At 39.5% G+C, this 15,105-nt stretch overlaps 1 protein-coding gene across 3 annotated transcripts in view; it reads right to left on the reverse strand.

Annotated features, from left to right (window-relative positions):
• Positions 1-15,105, reverse strand: part of MET (MET proto-oncogene, receptor tyrosine kinase) — a 111,646-nt gene that overhangs the window by 37,956 nt on the left and 58,585 nt on the right. For all 3 annotated transcript variants that reach the window (XM_033098972.1, XM_033098969.1, XM_033098970.1), the window contains exons 4-6: positions 6,554-6,688; positions 5,599-5,772; positions 614-774 (exon numbers count right to left, since the gene is read on the reverse strand). In XM_033098972.1, coding sequence (XP_032954863.1) covers positions 614-774; positions 5,599-5,772; positions 6,554-6,688 — 470 coding nt within the window. The remainder of the gene's footprint in view (positions 1-613; positions 775-5,598; positions 5,773-6,553; positions 6,689-15,105) is intronic.

The following is a 15,105-nucleotide window of genomic DNA, read 5'->3' on the forward strand; positions in this document are numbered from 1 at the left end:
CTCTGGAACCTACACTCTACCTCTCTGACCTTCCGGAACCACCTTTGTGAAATAGGACTAGTATTGCTCCCTTCTGGGATTTGGGAATGGCTAAATAAGATTCAGTCCTTACATTACAGTGCCATTAAATATCAGCTGAATGTAAATTTAAACTCATCAGAAAAACGAATCTCAAAAGTGTGATTCAGCTGCTCCACTCCATGTCTGAGGTTTAGAAAGTGAGTGTAGAAGAGGGGATCTATATTGAGCTATTTACTGATTTTTATAGAAAAAGCCATTGGATACTATCTGTGAAGATTTTAAAGATGGAGTGATCCCAGCCAGTGCTTTCAAGTCTACCCAAATAGTTTCTGAAGAGTTGTTACAAAAATGGCTGAAAAAATCCGATGTTGGATTCTTCTTTTTTTCACCCAAGTAATGTCACCTTTCTCTCTCCTGAATCCTGGTAGTAAATAGGATTCAAAAACAAAATAGGACAAATCCACAAGGGATGTCATAGACCAAGACTCTTTAATTTAAGAGATGAACTTTTAGGGCAGTTTTTACAAGCATTCATTCAAAAGCAAAACCTGTTTTCCAACCACACCCCAGCGAAGCATTTCAAGTTCCTTACGTATTTGCTGTACTCTCACTTAAGGTCAAGGTGCAGCTCTCATTTCCAAGCAGAATTCTGGTTTTCTTTAAATCAAATTTATTATTCCTCCTGAATCCAAAGTCCCAGCCACATATGGTCAGCGTTGTCCCTCCTTCCAGGGGGGCAGTAGTCGGGAAAACCTACAAGGACAAGACAGAAGTTAAAAAACCCAATATATTCTTTCATATGTGTTGAAAACAAACAAAATATATATGCTCAAATAGTCTGAAATTCTTCCATTCTCCCACTACTTAAAGAAATTTAATTTTCACTAAAGGAATAATGGTCACAAATTTCAGATCACCTGGAACAAATATTAAAACTCTCTCACATGCTGATGAAACGCATTTTCAGCAGACCCAGCGATGGGATAGAGAGCAGATTGAGCCTGGGCAGGAACGAAGGACCTCCTTGGGCCACCCTGAACTGAATCCATCTTCTAGGCAACTTTTGGGCTGGAGAAGACACACTTTAGGCCCCGAATTTTACATGCTGATAACGTTGATTATGACTCATTCATGGGCCTCCAGATCAAACTCTGCTCAAAACCCCTTCATGGGCCCTAGAAGCCAAGTGGCAACCTAGGCCTCCCTCTGCATACTAGCTGGTCCCATGTGAACTGCTGTGGTAGCCCCACCCAGAGAGGAAAGTCACAGGGTGAAAATACCAGCGGCTTTCCTACTATCGAACACATAGATGGTATTCAATACATACCTGTCATTTATTCATTCTTTATCTATTTATGTATAAATCATTTACTATGTGCTAGGCATCAACATACTCGTTTGAGGAAGTGAATCTGTGTCTTTATACTTATGAATTCACATTTATTACTGATTTACGATTTTTCTTTTTTTCTTTAAATATGGTCACTATTTGATATGGACAGTTGGTTGGTTGATACCAAGGTTGGTTGATACACCCAGCCTTTAAAAAAATGACATAATATTTAATACATTCAATATACTATTTCGTTAGAAAGAGATAAAAACAGGACCAGAGAGCGCCCCATGTGTGATCTGTAATTGTAATGTTTCTAATGATCGCCCTTGGCATTATTTTACATCTCATTGCTTGGACTGATTCCCACCACCCAACCTTGTTCAATGTTAAATAAATAATATGTTCATTTTATTATTGCAGGTTCATTTTCAGTGTGTTAAAAGTAAAATTTGAATTTATTAGTAAAACTTTGGCAACTGTCACATAAGACAGCATTAGGCTCTTAGGATTCTATAAGAAAACGATTCTTGTATAATACTAAAACTATTAAAACAAAACAAATTTCCAAGTTAAAAATAAGCTTCTCCTCAGCAGCTTTGTGACAATTGAGAAAGGAAATGCTGTTTTGGGAGGACATATTGTAAATTGTGCTGTAAAGTACAATGGTGGGAAAACATAGCACCGCTACAGAGACAACTCAAAAACCAGTAAAGGCTTTTGTTTAAGGCTAATTAGTGAAAGTCTAAAGGTGATTCTTTTACAACTTAAAAGGGCTTTTAGCAAAATTCAAATTTACAAAGATTCCTATCCCTCCCAAGTAAATAATCGCAAACCAAAGTCTTAACTTACCTTTGTTTACCACACCCCTTTAAAGTCTTAGCTTAATGCTTTTATGATGGCTAATTTACCCATTAAAATACATTATACAGTTGTGTCTTTCATGAAAACTTATCTCGTCTGTGTTTAGTCAAATGAGAACTGCTAGGGAAAAAATATGTTTATTATTATGTTAGAAATCCAGTAGGAGATAATAAGACACCTAACCCTCCCCGACTCTCTTTAGCCTGAGGCGGTCTCACAGCTACTGTTCCTTTTTTAATGAGGAGTCTTCCCCATAGAAAGCAGCTGCCCAAGGCCTGATCTACTGCCTACATCCTCCCACCTTCTGTGTAAAAATTGAAGTCTGTCCCTCTGCGTATATCATCACTTTCTATTCAAAGCAAAGGTATCGGGTGGTGTTCAATTGGTGTCCTGGCAATAGAAATGGATTTTATAAAAACTCAGCTAGACCGTCCATGAGGTTTCGAAAGACCAGCTCTACTTAGCTTTCCTCTCCAGGCTGAAACACTAAAGGAGGGAGTCTGAGGATTTTCCCCAGCTTACGGGGTAATGTTCACTCTTCCAGGGAAAAAGGAAGGAAGCAGGACTGGACTACACACCCTTGCACAGAACTAACAAAGGGCCAGCAAATTCAGCTGGACTGAAGGGCAGAGGAACTCTGGGAAGGAAATGAGTGTCTGGCACAACGCTGGGTCTTCCATCTGTCTGGGTAGGGGAGAAATAGCCACAAAGGCAGCGAGCGCCCTCTCACAGGTGAAAATGATTTAAATGATCATGTTTTCAAAACCTATGAAGATAACACACGAGAAAGCTAGAAACAACAACAAAAGCCTTGGAAAATTAAAATGGGCAATGTATCATAGTAATGTAAGGTATTAACTATAGGGGAAACCGGGTGAAGAGTATATAGGGAAACAACAAAAGAACTTGGAAAATTAAAATTTGCCTCTTCAGTAGGAAAAACATCACAAACACATTGGTGGTAGTGTATGGCCTGCATGACCTCTGCCCCCATAAGACGGTGCTTCTTATCTGAGTCTTCTCATCAATTAATAAACTGTTTTACTGTCTCACTGGGATGGAATTCAATCCTACAAGAGATGACAATTTTATCCTTATAAATTCAGAATACATTCGAAAGTGCTCTTCCTTTTCAGAAGCATTTCTCATTGCTCTTTAAGTACAAGATCAGATAACATGTTTGACACAAAATAATGGGCTTGCAATCCTGAAATCTCTCATTTGTGCAACTGCAAAGAGTTTCAGCCACCAAACATCATGTGCCTTGAAAAGCAGGTTAACTTACATTTATTGGAAAGTGAAACTCTATACATCAGCTGGGTTTTGTGCCTATGGAGTTTAAGACAGATAAGAAAAAGATGAATAATCTGTCTTATTTTTTGCAGTAAGAATGCTGAATGTCACGCTCTAGTGCAGCATGAAATCTTTCTAACAACTATGAACCGCACAGCCTGAGACTCACTGACTTGTGCATGATACAACGCAACCTTTTAAAATTGCCAACTAGAGTGTTGGAGTTGGGAAAGGTGAAAGAGGAGGAAGATGCAAACCTTAGGAAAGATTTTCTGATTCCAGAAAATTCTAAAATATTTACTCTGTTTTTTAACAATTTTAACATAGCTTGACTAATAAAAGGAAGCACATTGGTTAAAATTTAATGTTTCATTTATACAGGTTCTCAACCTGCTTTTCATTTAAAACACAAACTTGGCTATTTTTGATATCAAATTGTGATTTAACTACACACACACACACCTCATATCTCTTACATGGAATAAATAGCTCAGCTCAGCTTTCTAATGTCTCAAGTTGCCAAGGCTGTGTGTTTAAAAGAGTATAAAATTGCATGTGGTTTTAAAAGTATATTAAAGAACAACAAAAAGGGGTACATAAACACTACAGTACAGATTTAAATTTGTTTTCTTATTATCTTCTAGTTTATTCTCTGGCTAATCAAGCTAAGTCTTAATAATTGTGTCACACCCAACAGAAACTGATTTGGTTTAAAACCCAGTCACCCCACAAACCGTGTCCCAAACCGTAACTAAATGAAAACAGCCATGCGCTTGGGGTGGTTTCCTGCTCTGAATCGTACACTCTGTTTACTTGGGCTTGAACCAGGCGTCTACGACCTTTAACTTGAATTTTTCACAAGAACCACTTACTAAAGTCCAACTTTTCTACATGCAGGAAGAGAAAATACACACTGGGTCCTCACCAGGAAGTATTTTCAAGCAAAATGTATTGGCTTTAAGACATTTTAAAGAATTGTCAGGGAGATTTTCATAGTGCCAAATACAGAGGGTGCCAAAAAAATATATACATATTTTAAGAAAGGAAAAAGCTGTATTAAAATTGTATTACTCAGTATATACCAATAACAAAAGATGAATACAAGTCACGTTTGACTTCTGCAATTATAAGAAGTGCTCAAAGTGGTTACCATCAGCATCTGGACACTTCTGATTACCGCGAACTACTGCTTGAGCAACTTGACCAAAGTGTTCACTTGTATACATTTTTTCTGGCACCCCCGGTATGTGCTGAAGGAAGTAGGGCAACAAGGAATGATGGTGGCTGCAGTGTCGTGGCTGAAGCCCACGACTGGAAGCTGGGTTCTCTGACAGCAGAAGGTACTTGGCCGTGTTCTGACTGGATCTTCCCAGTGTCTGCGGAGTGCCTGCTGGGTAGTATGCACTCAGTGAATATTTTTGGAATGAAGTAAAGAATGGGATGGCTCACAGAGAAGAGATATTCGTATAGTCAACAGCTGCGCCCTTATGGCTCTTCCAGGAATTCTGAGAGGAGGTGCAAGCCACCCCTGGATGTTGACCAGCTACACTGCCCAGGGAAGTAGCCGCCAGTCTCACCTGTGATGAGACAGGCTACCACCCTGGCATCAGACAGAAGAAGCCTTCTGTCCTGTCTGCCCCAGCACGGCTGGGCCCTCCAGCTTACATGGTGCACTTAGGGTTCTGGGTGATGCCATGAGCAGATCTCAGAGTATAGAGGAGCTCGTGTCTGGGCACCTGGCAGATGAAGTAGGTGGTAAGGAATTAGGGAATGGGTGAGCCAGGGGGAACAGGTCCCCGTGGGAGGAAGTGGGGTGTGATGTGGCTTACTAACCACCACTCCTATTCACAGAGCACTAAGGAGGCGCAATCACCCAAGGACAAAATGTACCTAGTGAGTGTGAAGGAGCATGTCAGGAGAGACTTGGGGGATGGGCCCGAACGCCAGCCAGAAGGGGCACCTAAAGGGAGGGGGGCTTTGGCTGACGTCTCACAGCTCAGTCAGTAAACTGATTTTTTTTTTTTTTTTTTTGCATTAGTGAGATGTGTGTTTACCAAGAAACACTGATAGCTGCCAGAGACTCTTACCTCGTAGATTGTAGGATGACAGACGTCTTGAGTCCATACTCCACTGGGGCATTCCTCCGATCGCACACATTTGTTGTGGCACCAGCCACACTGCACAAAGGGAGGGGCGGAGAGACACTGGCTGCAGGACTGGAAGTGTTCACAGCCTAGCCCATTCAGCGGGATCTTGGTGATCTGTGAACAAAAGGGATGAAAATAGCTTCCAGAGAGTTTTTGTTTGTTTGTTTGTCAAATAAAACTAAACACACCAAAGATACAAGTAAACACAATTTTCTAGGATCTACTAGAGATAGCACCCATGTGTGCAAATCATGGAATAATGATAAAGTGAAATAAAAATAAAAAAATCAAACCCTTTTCTTCCCTCTACTGTTGGCACATATGTAATAGAAGTTACCACTACCGACCAGTGAACGCAAGCACTGTCATGCAATGCTAGAGGTTCTGTTCTGTAGGGACATTTTGCTCTGCCTGGGACGATTTTAAAATAACAAGAGAGTATGATTTAAGCAGCTGGACAACACACTTGAACCCCAGGGACACTCTAAGTAGTTTACATATCATTCTGGTATCAAGATGTACATCCTTCTCTCAGAGAAAAGGGGTTACTGGCTGGTGTCAGATTCCAATATGAATTTTAGGATTTATCTGCCTGCACTGGATTTCTTCCCTTAGGACTGTAGTTCTAATTCTCTGTGTTTGTTTTTCTCATTGAGAAATATAGGACAAAAGGAGAAGCACACATTATGAGCAGGCCCTCCCTTAGGTCCAGTTTTCCCTAAATAAAAATTTAACTTGGTTTCAGAAGATCTCTGAAATACTCAAGAAGGAGCTTGCTAGAGGAGAGGTGAATCCAAGATAAAGAGAGAAGTTAAAAAGGACCACGTGGTACTGGCTATAGGAAGAACTTAGGAAGAACTGTGTCTGTGGCACCTACTGTGGGAACTCGGCTTACCGTCTTCCCAGTGACGACCAGTGTGTAGCCATTTTGGTTTAATGGGTGCTGAACAATCATTTCTGGAGACACGGGGTGGGAATCCAGGCGAAAATTCACATGAGGAGTGGATGATCCTGATCGAAAAACCACAACCTGAGAAACGAAACAGAAAACACCTTTGTTCCAACAAGTTCAGTTTAAACATAAGTGGAAAATGTGGACGATAATGGTGGTAATAGATTAGGAGAGCTTGTGAGTGTTTGAACTAAAGGTGTTTGGTTTATCTCATTGTAAGTCAATATGGCATCTTCTAATCTCCTGCCTTGAAGACAATTCATCTGAACCCCCAAGACAGACTTTTGCTGTGATGGCTTAATGGTTTCTGGGGAAGGAGGTCTCCCAGTCAATCAGCCAGCACATGCAGACAAATCCTCATGATTCCACTGGGGAACTGGAGGAGACCAAACTCTCCCCAGAGCAGAAGACCTCATTTATGCTACAAGCATTCTGGATTATTTTTTAATGTATCCTCCTGACCCTCCCCACCAGGCAGTTTCCCTTGACGTAATGGGAAGTGCAGTGGACAGGGATTCTGGGGACTCGAATCTAGTGTCAGCTTTGCTACTCTTAAGCCATATTTATAGATCTTTGGAGGTGAAAATAGGCCCTCAGCTACTTTGAAATGATGTGCTGTTGTTTTTATAAACCATTGTCCCAGCATCTGCTATTACTTGGATTATAAACAAAGTTCTGCTTCTCAGTCTGGTTTTATAATAAGGCCTGACGGTTTTAACAATGCCTTGGAAATGAGGCTTGATAACTGGTGTCATTCTTGCTTACAGGTATCTCTAATTTGGGATGCTTCTTAACTATGTAATTTTCATCTGGCCTGTTGCAAAACTCAGCAATAATGAAGTCCAGGGGTCAAATCAGGATGACGATCTGAAATGAACGCTAAGACTCAGGAAGAGTAGAGTGACACTCAGAGAAACGTTTGTTCTTAATCAAGGGTATAGGAGGCTGAACACGGCTCTGAGCTTGAAATTCACTTTGTGAAATTTCCCCACATCCCAAATACCCTTGCACGTCGCACTGAAAGTGTATGTATTTGCCATGAGTATGAAATCACAGGACAAACATGGGCACGTGTGAGACTAGGATTAGTTAAATAACCACTCCCTCTACCTCAGCTTTCTCATGAGTAAAATGGGAGTGAAAATTATAGGAGTAACTGACTGCTGAGCACGCTAAAAACTCACACACAACATATAAATGTTCTGGGGAACCAGTAGTACACTTTTTCTTCAACACAATAAAGGAGTCAAGTAGCCTGGAACAATTTGGGAAGATTCCCTAAGTACCTAATTTGCTCCAGAGAATGGACCATTGATAGAGAAACTAACGAAGCTTTTATAGACCATACACATGAAGCATCATGACATTTTTTCCCTAACATTTGTTACCCCAAATGTTCAACACCTTCAAAACAGCTCTACTAAGCATGGTGACAGTATTTGCACAGAAGTTAAATGACGGACCAAAGGTCATTTGGTCAGGATGAGAAAGGATGGAAATTATTATTTCTAAATTGGGGGCCAAATAGGTATTTGTGACTTTTGCAGGCAAAGTAAAAAGAAATCCAATGACCAGTCCTGTCTCCCTCTGGGTTCTGGTTACAAGCAGAGAATCAGGACATCAGTCTTCTAAAGCTTCCATCCCAAATGATCCAGCTTTTGGTTATCCAATTTTTCAATCTTAACTCACTTCTGGTGTTCACCACCTCTTGTTTTTCCTACCCAACCCCTTTTTTAACATTTTCATGATGGTTGCCAATTACTTCAAACTGCAAAGATTAAAAATGAACAAATAAAACTTTTCTCACACACGTGTCAAAAACAAAACAGGACAGCAGCCTCTCTTACTACCCTGACTGTCTCTGCCTCATCCTTTGCTTTCCACTTCACTGAAGATCCCTGGGAACCTTCCTGGGATAGCTGCATTTTGTTTCTGTCTCTCTTGTATCTTTCATTCTATTCAGACGTGCTACATAACAGTCACCTTTTAGTTCCCTTTTTGCCCTGTCTTCTTGATCTTTTTCATATCATTTCCCTTATCTATAATAAGCAATCTCTGAATTACTAGGTCGTCATCTTTGACTTTATCACATATCTGAACCCCATGCAAATACTCATTTCCGGAAGAGAGTTCACCTTTCTCTCTCTTTCCCTAAAGAATCTCTTTGCACCTCTAACACTTGGATAGGTTGATTTGGTGCATTCCCTGTTAAAATTTTGTATCTGGTAAACATGAAACACACAAAAAACAAAACAAAACAAAACAGAAGACTTTTTGTCTGGAGAGCACCATAGATATGATACTCTCATAATAGGTAACTGAGCGAGGCATTGTGCTAAGTACCTTAAATGGATATTTTGCTTATTTCTTACAATAATCCTCCAAGGTCGGTACTATCATTTTCCATAAAGAAAATACGACAGAGTATTTTAACTAGAAAGTACAAGAGTCAGGTTCCCAAGGAGCTTTATCTAATGTTTGAATTGTGTGCTTGACCTCTCCTTAAACACTCAACTGCTATACTCTTGGAGCACCAGAGTCAATACCAACAAAAAGCTTCAACTCTGAGCTTCTAAGAGCCACTCGTGAGTCAAAGCATTAAAACAAATTTCACAATATTTTTGCCTGCCAAATGCTCCTTGTTTCAGTAATATTGGCTGCACAAGTTAAGTGTGCCTAAGGAGAAGGACTTCACATCTGAATAGCTTCTGAGGGCACAGGGAAAGCTACCAGCACAGCTGGCAAGCTTTACTTTTGATCATGAGCTGGGATGTGTGACTTGGTACAGAACACAAAACTAACCAGAGAAGACAGGAAGGCTGTGTGGAAAAGTGAGATGACTGTTTGGAATTTTGAGCAGAGGTCATATCACAGATGCAAATACCTTTTGAGTTGATCATTAGCCCTTTCTCTGCAGGAATACCTACGGCTATACAATGCCAAGAATGCTTTTCTATCTGTTAATTCCTCACTTTCTCTCATTTCCCGAATTCTAAATAGAGTAACCACTTTAACTTTAACAATACCCCTGAAGCAATGTTTGCAAGAAATTAGGAGTTTCTTTTGGTTGTCATAGAGATATTTCTAGGGACAGAACTGAATTTAGCATTTAATTTAATTCTTATGACAAATCACCTGGCAATCTTAGGTCAATTAGTATGAAATGGAACGTTTTGAGTTTCTGCTGTGTCGACAACCAATCTTTAGTGTTTAGGTCTCAAAATCTTTTGCTTTAATGCTCTTGAAAACATAAGAGTAACATATTTTTGGGCGGAGGAGTAGGGAGTAGTCTGAATTTACTTAATTGTGGCTGTGATCTCAAATTATCTAGGACAGGACATGGGGAAGAAATGCATGTACAAATAAAACCAAACCTTTGCAGCTGGGCCCCAAAATTCATAGCCTGAACAAAGTAATTTTGTGTGATATAGCTACAAATACAAAAGGCTAGAGACCCTCATCCCATACATAGACTTTTGTTTTTAATTAATCTGTTTTAGAATTTAATTTTCCTTAAGAATGATGAATTTAACATGAGATATTTGTATATGGCTTTGTCCAGTTTCCCCATTTCTTAAAAAAAGTGGATTGTTTTTGGTATATTCACAGATTTGTGCAACCATCACCAAACTGGTTTTGGAATATTTTCATCACCTGACCCAGAATCCCACACCCCTAAGCCATCATCCCCCATGGCCTCATATCCTCCAGTCCCTGGCAACCACTAATCTGCTTTACGTCTCTATAGATTTTCCTATTCTTGGCATTTGGTGTAAATGCAATTCTACAGTATGTGGTCTTTTGTGTCTGACTTCTTTCACTCAGCGTAATGTTTTCAGGGTTCATTCGTGTTGGAATGTGTGTCAGTACTTCATTCCTTTGATTGCCAAACAATATTCCATCATATGGATAGACTATATCTTATTTATCCATTCATTGGTTGATGGATTTTTGGGTTGTTTCCACTTTTTGGCTATTGTGAATAACGCTGCTATGAACTCATGTACAAATTTTTATGTGATTATGTATTTCCACTTCTCCTGAGTAGATACCTGGGGTGGACTTGTTGGGTCTTATGGTAGCACTGTTTAACCTTTTGAGGAACTGTCAGACAAGTTTCCACAGGGGCTGCATGATTCTACATTGCCACCAGCAACGTATGAGGGTTGGTTCCAATTTCTCAATATCTTCACCGGCATTTATTTTCTATTTTCTTCATTATAGCCATCCTAGTGGGTATGAGTGGTATTTCATTGTGGTTTTGTTTTTTCATTTCTCTGCCAAATCTTTTATTAAATTAAGTAAAAGCTAAGGTTACTTCTGGAGGTTCTACAGCCTTTCATTCATTCCTTCTCCCTGAGACTGAGTAGTTGGTTGGCATCACCTGCTCAGTCTCCCAAACAGTGTTCTAGAGAGCATCCCTCTTGGTCAGACTGGACTTTTGTAAAACAGGGTCCCAGAGAGGCTGGAGGTGAGGGAAGGGCAGAAGGAACAAACACGGATTCTCACTAGAAGAACCAGTCAGAGTGGGAGATGTACCACACTCCCCAAGAGCCACTGGTTTTTGAAGATCAAAGTGAAGTTTCCTTTTATTCAGAAAATATGCTGCATGAGACCTTTGCTACTAATTTAGATTGATTTTTAATTTAAAAGCTAAGAAAAATAGTGGATTTCTATGAAGGAATAAAGAAAACTTCATTTTTAATGAAAGATGGTGCAAATTATTGGAGACAAAATGTGAGCCGAGAGGGAAAAATGTGAGTGAAGGTGATGACACCACTCCGAAACAGACTAGGTTATAACTGGGTACCATCTTCATCCAGGGGAGGGGTCTGCTTTCCCAGTTCCCAGTACAGTCTGGCACCTACTAAATCCCAAAGGATTACCTATTGCCTAAATATATGAATAGACTGAAATAAGCTCACTTAAAACTTGATGTCTTCAGGGGGTTTTAAAATATTTCAGATATTTAAATAACCTTCATGAGTTTGATCTGCATTTTCAAATCATGGCTCCTGATGCCTCTTGCTTCTTGCTTGCTGCAACAGACTGAATGTGTCCTTCCAAAATTTATATGTTGAAATACTAACCCCAATTTGATGGTATTAGGAGGTGAGACCTTTGGGAGGTGATTAGGTCATGAGGGTGGGGCCCTCCTGAATAAGATTAGAGCTCTTATCAAAAGGACCCCAGGAAGCTCTCTTGCCCTCAGCAAGAAGATGACATTCTATGCACCAAGAAGCAGATCTTCACCAGATACCAGATCTGCTGGCACCTTGGGCTTGGACTTCCCAGCCTCCAGCACTCTGGGAAACAAATGTTTGCTGTTTAGGCCGCCCAGTCTCTGGTAATTTGTTTTAGCAGCCTGAACTGACTAAGACCTTTCTTTGGGGTTACTATTTTCTTCAGTATGTGAGAGACATTGCTATTTGTTTAGAATAAAATCCGATGTGAAGAGTTATTTGTTTCAATCAAGGTAAACATCTAGTTTCCTAAAATAGAAAAAAGATAAAACATGAGAAGTAGTAGAAATTCCTGATTGGTACTGTAAACTCAAAATTAAAAGTGGTAAGACAAAATATCAGGTAGCAAACATTGAATTAAATGAGGCTTTACTCTGTTCTTTCCTTCACTCTTTTTGTATAGGGCACAATTGTTTCTACACCAACTTGATACTACAAAGGAAAGGTACATACAAAAAACAAAACAGTTTTCCTTACTATTATAATACTGGTATGTGTGTGTTTCAACTTTTTGAAATGAGTCAAAGTGAGTCGAAATGAGTCAATACCAAACTAAGCCCTTTGTAAAAAAAAAAAAAAAAAAATCAAGCATCTAAAAACCAAAAGTCTAGTACATTTCTAAAAATTTAAAAACAACTAATACTTTCAAATCAATATTTCAAATACAATGATTGTAGAATTAGCCAGTCTACACTCAGAGCATATTTGTTTCTGAATTTTAAGTGATAAAAGTTTAAAAGACTATTGATACATATGTATCTATATCTATCTATCTATATATATATATCCATAGATATAGATGAGTAGTTCTTAAAACTATTATATATGATATATATATAAAACATGATACATATACATATATATATGTATACATATGTATACATATCCTGTCTTAAAATGTCACTCCACTCTTTCAAAAAAGCACCCAAACAAGAAATCTGGGCTATTATATCCTAACCGAAACAAACACACAAAAGTTTAGCATTTTTTCATGGTTTCAAATATTTACGATGTTTTAAATTTCTATGCATGTAACGGTGTATAAGATAAATGTATTTGAAGGCATGCATTAATGCATTTTAGTAGACTATTCATGAACTGGGTTTAATTTTTAGTTATGGATATAACTGAAATTATTATTTATAATAGGTTCTTTTTTGCACAAAATAATTTCAGAACTTATTAGTATCTTTTCTTCTAGAGAAATATACCAAAGCTACCATTCTTTAGGGCTATAACTAAGTCAATAACATGAACATTAAAAAAAGGCTGATGACATTTTTATCTGAGCATTTTATAAAGGAGACAGACAGGTAAGTCAGCAATCCATACAGAGAAACGTTGTTCAAGTTCAAACTTCATTCGGCTGTGTCTCTTGCCAGACGCTCACAGCATTGATGAATTAATGATCTGTGTCTACATGCACTAAAACAGCAGTAATCCCAAACGTAATGCATGCCACCGGCTTCCAACACAGAGCATTGATGTGCCATGACAGTGGCACAGGAGCGGAAGGAATCTGGACAGGAGGTCAATAGGTGCATTGCTTCTTCTTACTGGAAGTGAGTCATTACTCTCAAGTTTACTGATTACTAACATAATCCTTTCAGTAATGGGTATGCAAGGTAATGATCACGACCTAAGGGTGTCTTTTTAGGTCATCCCTACCTCTTTAAATTTCTTGCTTAAGACCCAACTAGTCCAGTGAAGAAGCACAAGAGAAACGGGGTGATGCGTGGTAATAGCATTAAAGAATTGGGGATAGGGAAAAAGCGGATTGGAGAAGAGCCAGGAAGATGCCCAAGGGCCTAATGACAGCTGTGATAGTGCCCAGGTGGCCACTGTATGTGCACAAGGTAGCTGCCCAGTGCGTGTTAGAGGAGCTGAACTTGAAACCAGTCTCGAAAGGGACTCCCCACCCCCAATCCATCCTGACCCACTCACTCTCCCTGGCCTGACAGTCATGCACAAATATTTTAATAGCAATGCCTCACATCTAGAGATTAAAGCCCTTATATAAGTGCTGTAAAAAAATCAAGCAGGCATTGTTTTTGGAGGTAGATTAGACGAGGAGCTCAGAGGGGAGACGCGGGCAATCCCTGTGATTAGTCCCGTGATCTCCATGAGGATCCCTCTCCCCTCTCCCCCGGAGGCTGCACACAGCGCTAATGCGCCTGAGCCTTGTCCTCTCCTACATCCGCTCCCCCCCAAACTGTGCAAGAAGGCGCATTCTCATTGTTTATTTATACTCTCGAATATTGCATATCGTGTTATTTTACTTCAAAGCATCCCAAGAGAGTGATCACAAAAATAAAAACTGTTTCTGAAATCTATATCGATGTAGTTCTATAGCTAGGCTTGGACATATGTACCCATCAGAGTATTTAGACGTAGCTGCACCTGCATGAGATAAGTTACACATGTTTAAATGTTAGAAACATGTCAAAAATGTCTTCACTGCCATATATAATATTGTTAGCTAAACAATATAATTCTTTCTAATCAAATAACCACTGTGAAATACCTGATTCACTTTGCACCCGACAGCTGGGGCTGTAGCTTCGATTCCCAGCCGGAGCTGAACAGAAGCACAATAGGAAAGGCAGAAACAGCTGCAAACTCTTGGGAGAAAGCATTTGTAAAGCAACTTTGCCTTTAGGCTTCAGGCTAGGAAGGAAGTAAAATCATTTTTCTTTTCCTTTTCATGTATGGCAGCTGTTTTTGGGGAAAAAAAAAAGTCTATTCTATTTTGTAACAGAAACTCCACAGTACTATTAAAATACAAGTTGTGGAAGCTTAGGCCTGGCCCTAGATTTAGAACTTTAGGGCAGCCAAAACATTTACAGAGCGTGGTAGGTAGTTCCATTCAGCTAGATTAAGCTGGAAGGTCCCCCAGTCTGTGCTCAGAACTGACTCCTCCCCTAACATTATTTGCTGTAAACAAACATGATTTCAGTGATGTTGACTGTTTGATCCTTCCAATGTGTTAGGTTTATTTATTAAAATTTCATGGAATGGGATTCTCTTCGGCAGGTGTCAGAGAAATAGATCCTCTGTGGCTGTCAATAGTCCTTTGTGCGCCATTGTTTGGGGCCTTTGTATCAGGTACATGTTTTTATCTCCTCTACCACAATTTTAGTTCCTTAAATGCAAGTTCTGTGTCACTTCTTTCTTTGCTTCATTTATTTGCCTCGTAAAGCAAAGTTAGTAAGTTCCGATATATATTTGATGAATTAAGAGCCACCTGAGTTT

This window comes from Rhinolophus ferrumequinum, chromosome 26, assembly GCF_004115265.2.
Source record: "Rhinolophus ferrumequinum isolate MPI-CBG mRhiFer1 chromosome 26, mRhiFer1_v1.p, whole genome shotgun sequence".
NCBI lineage: Eukaryota > Metazoa > Chordata > Mammalia > Chiroptera > Rhinolophidae > Rhinolophus > Rhinolophus ferrumequinum.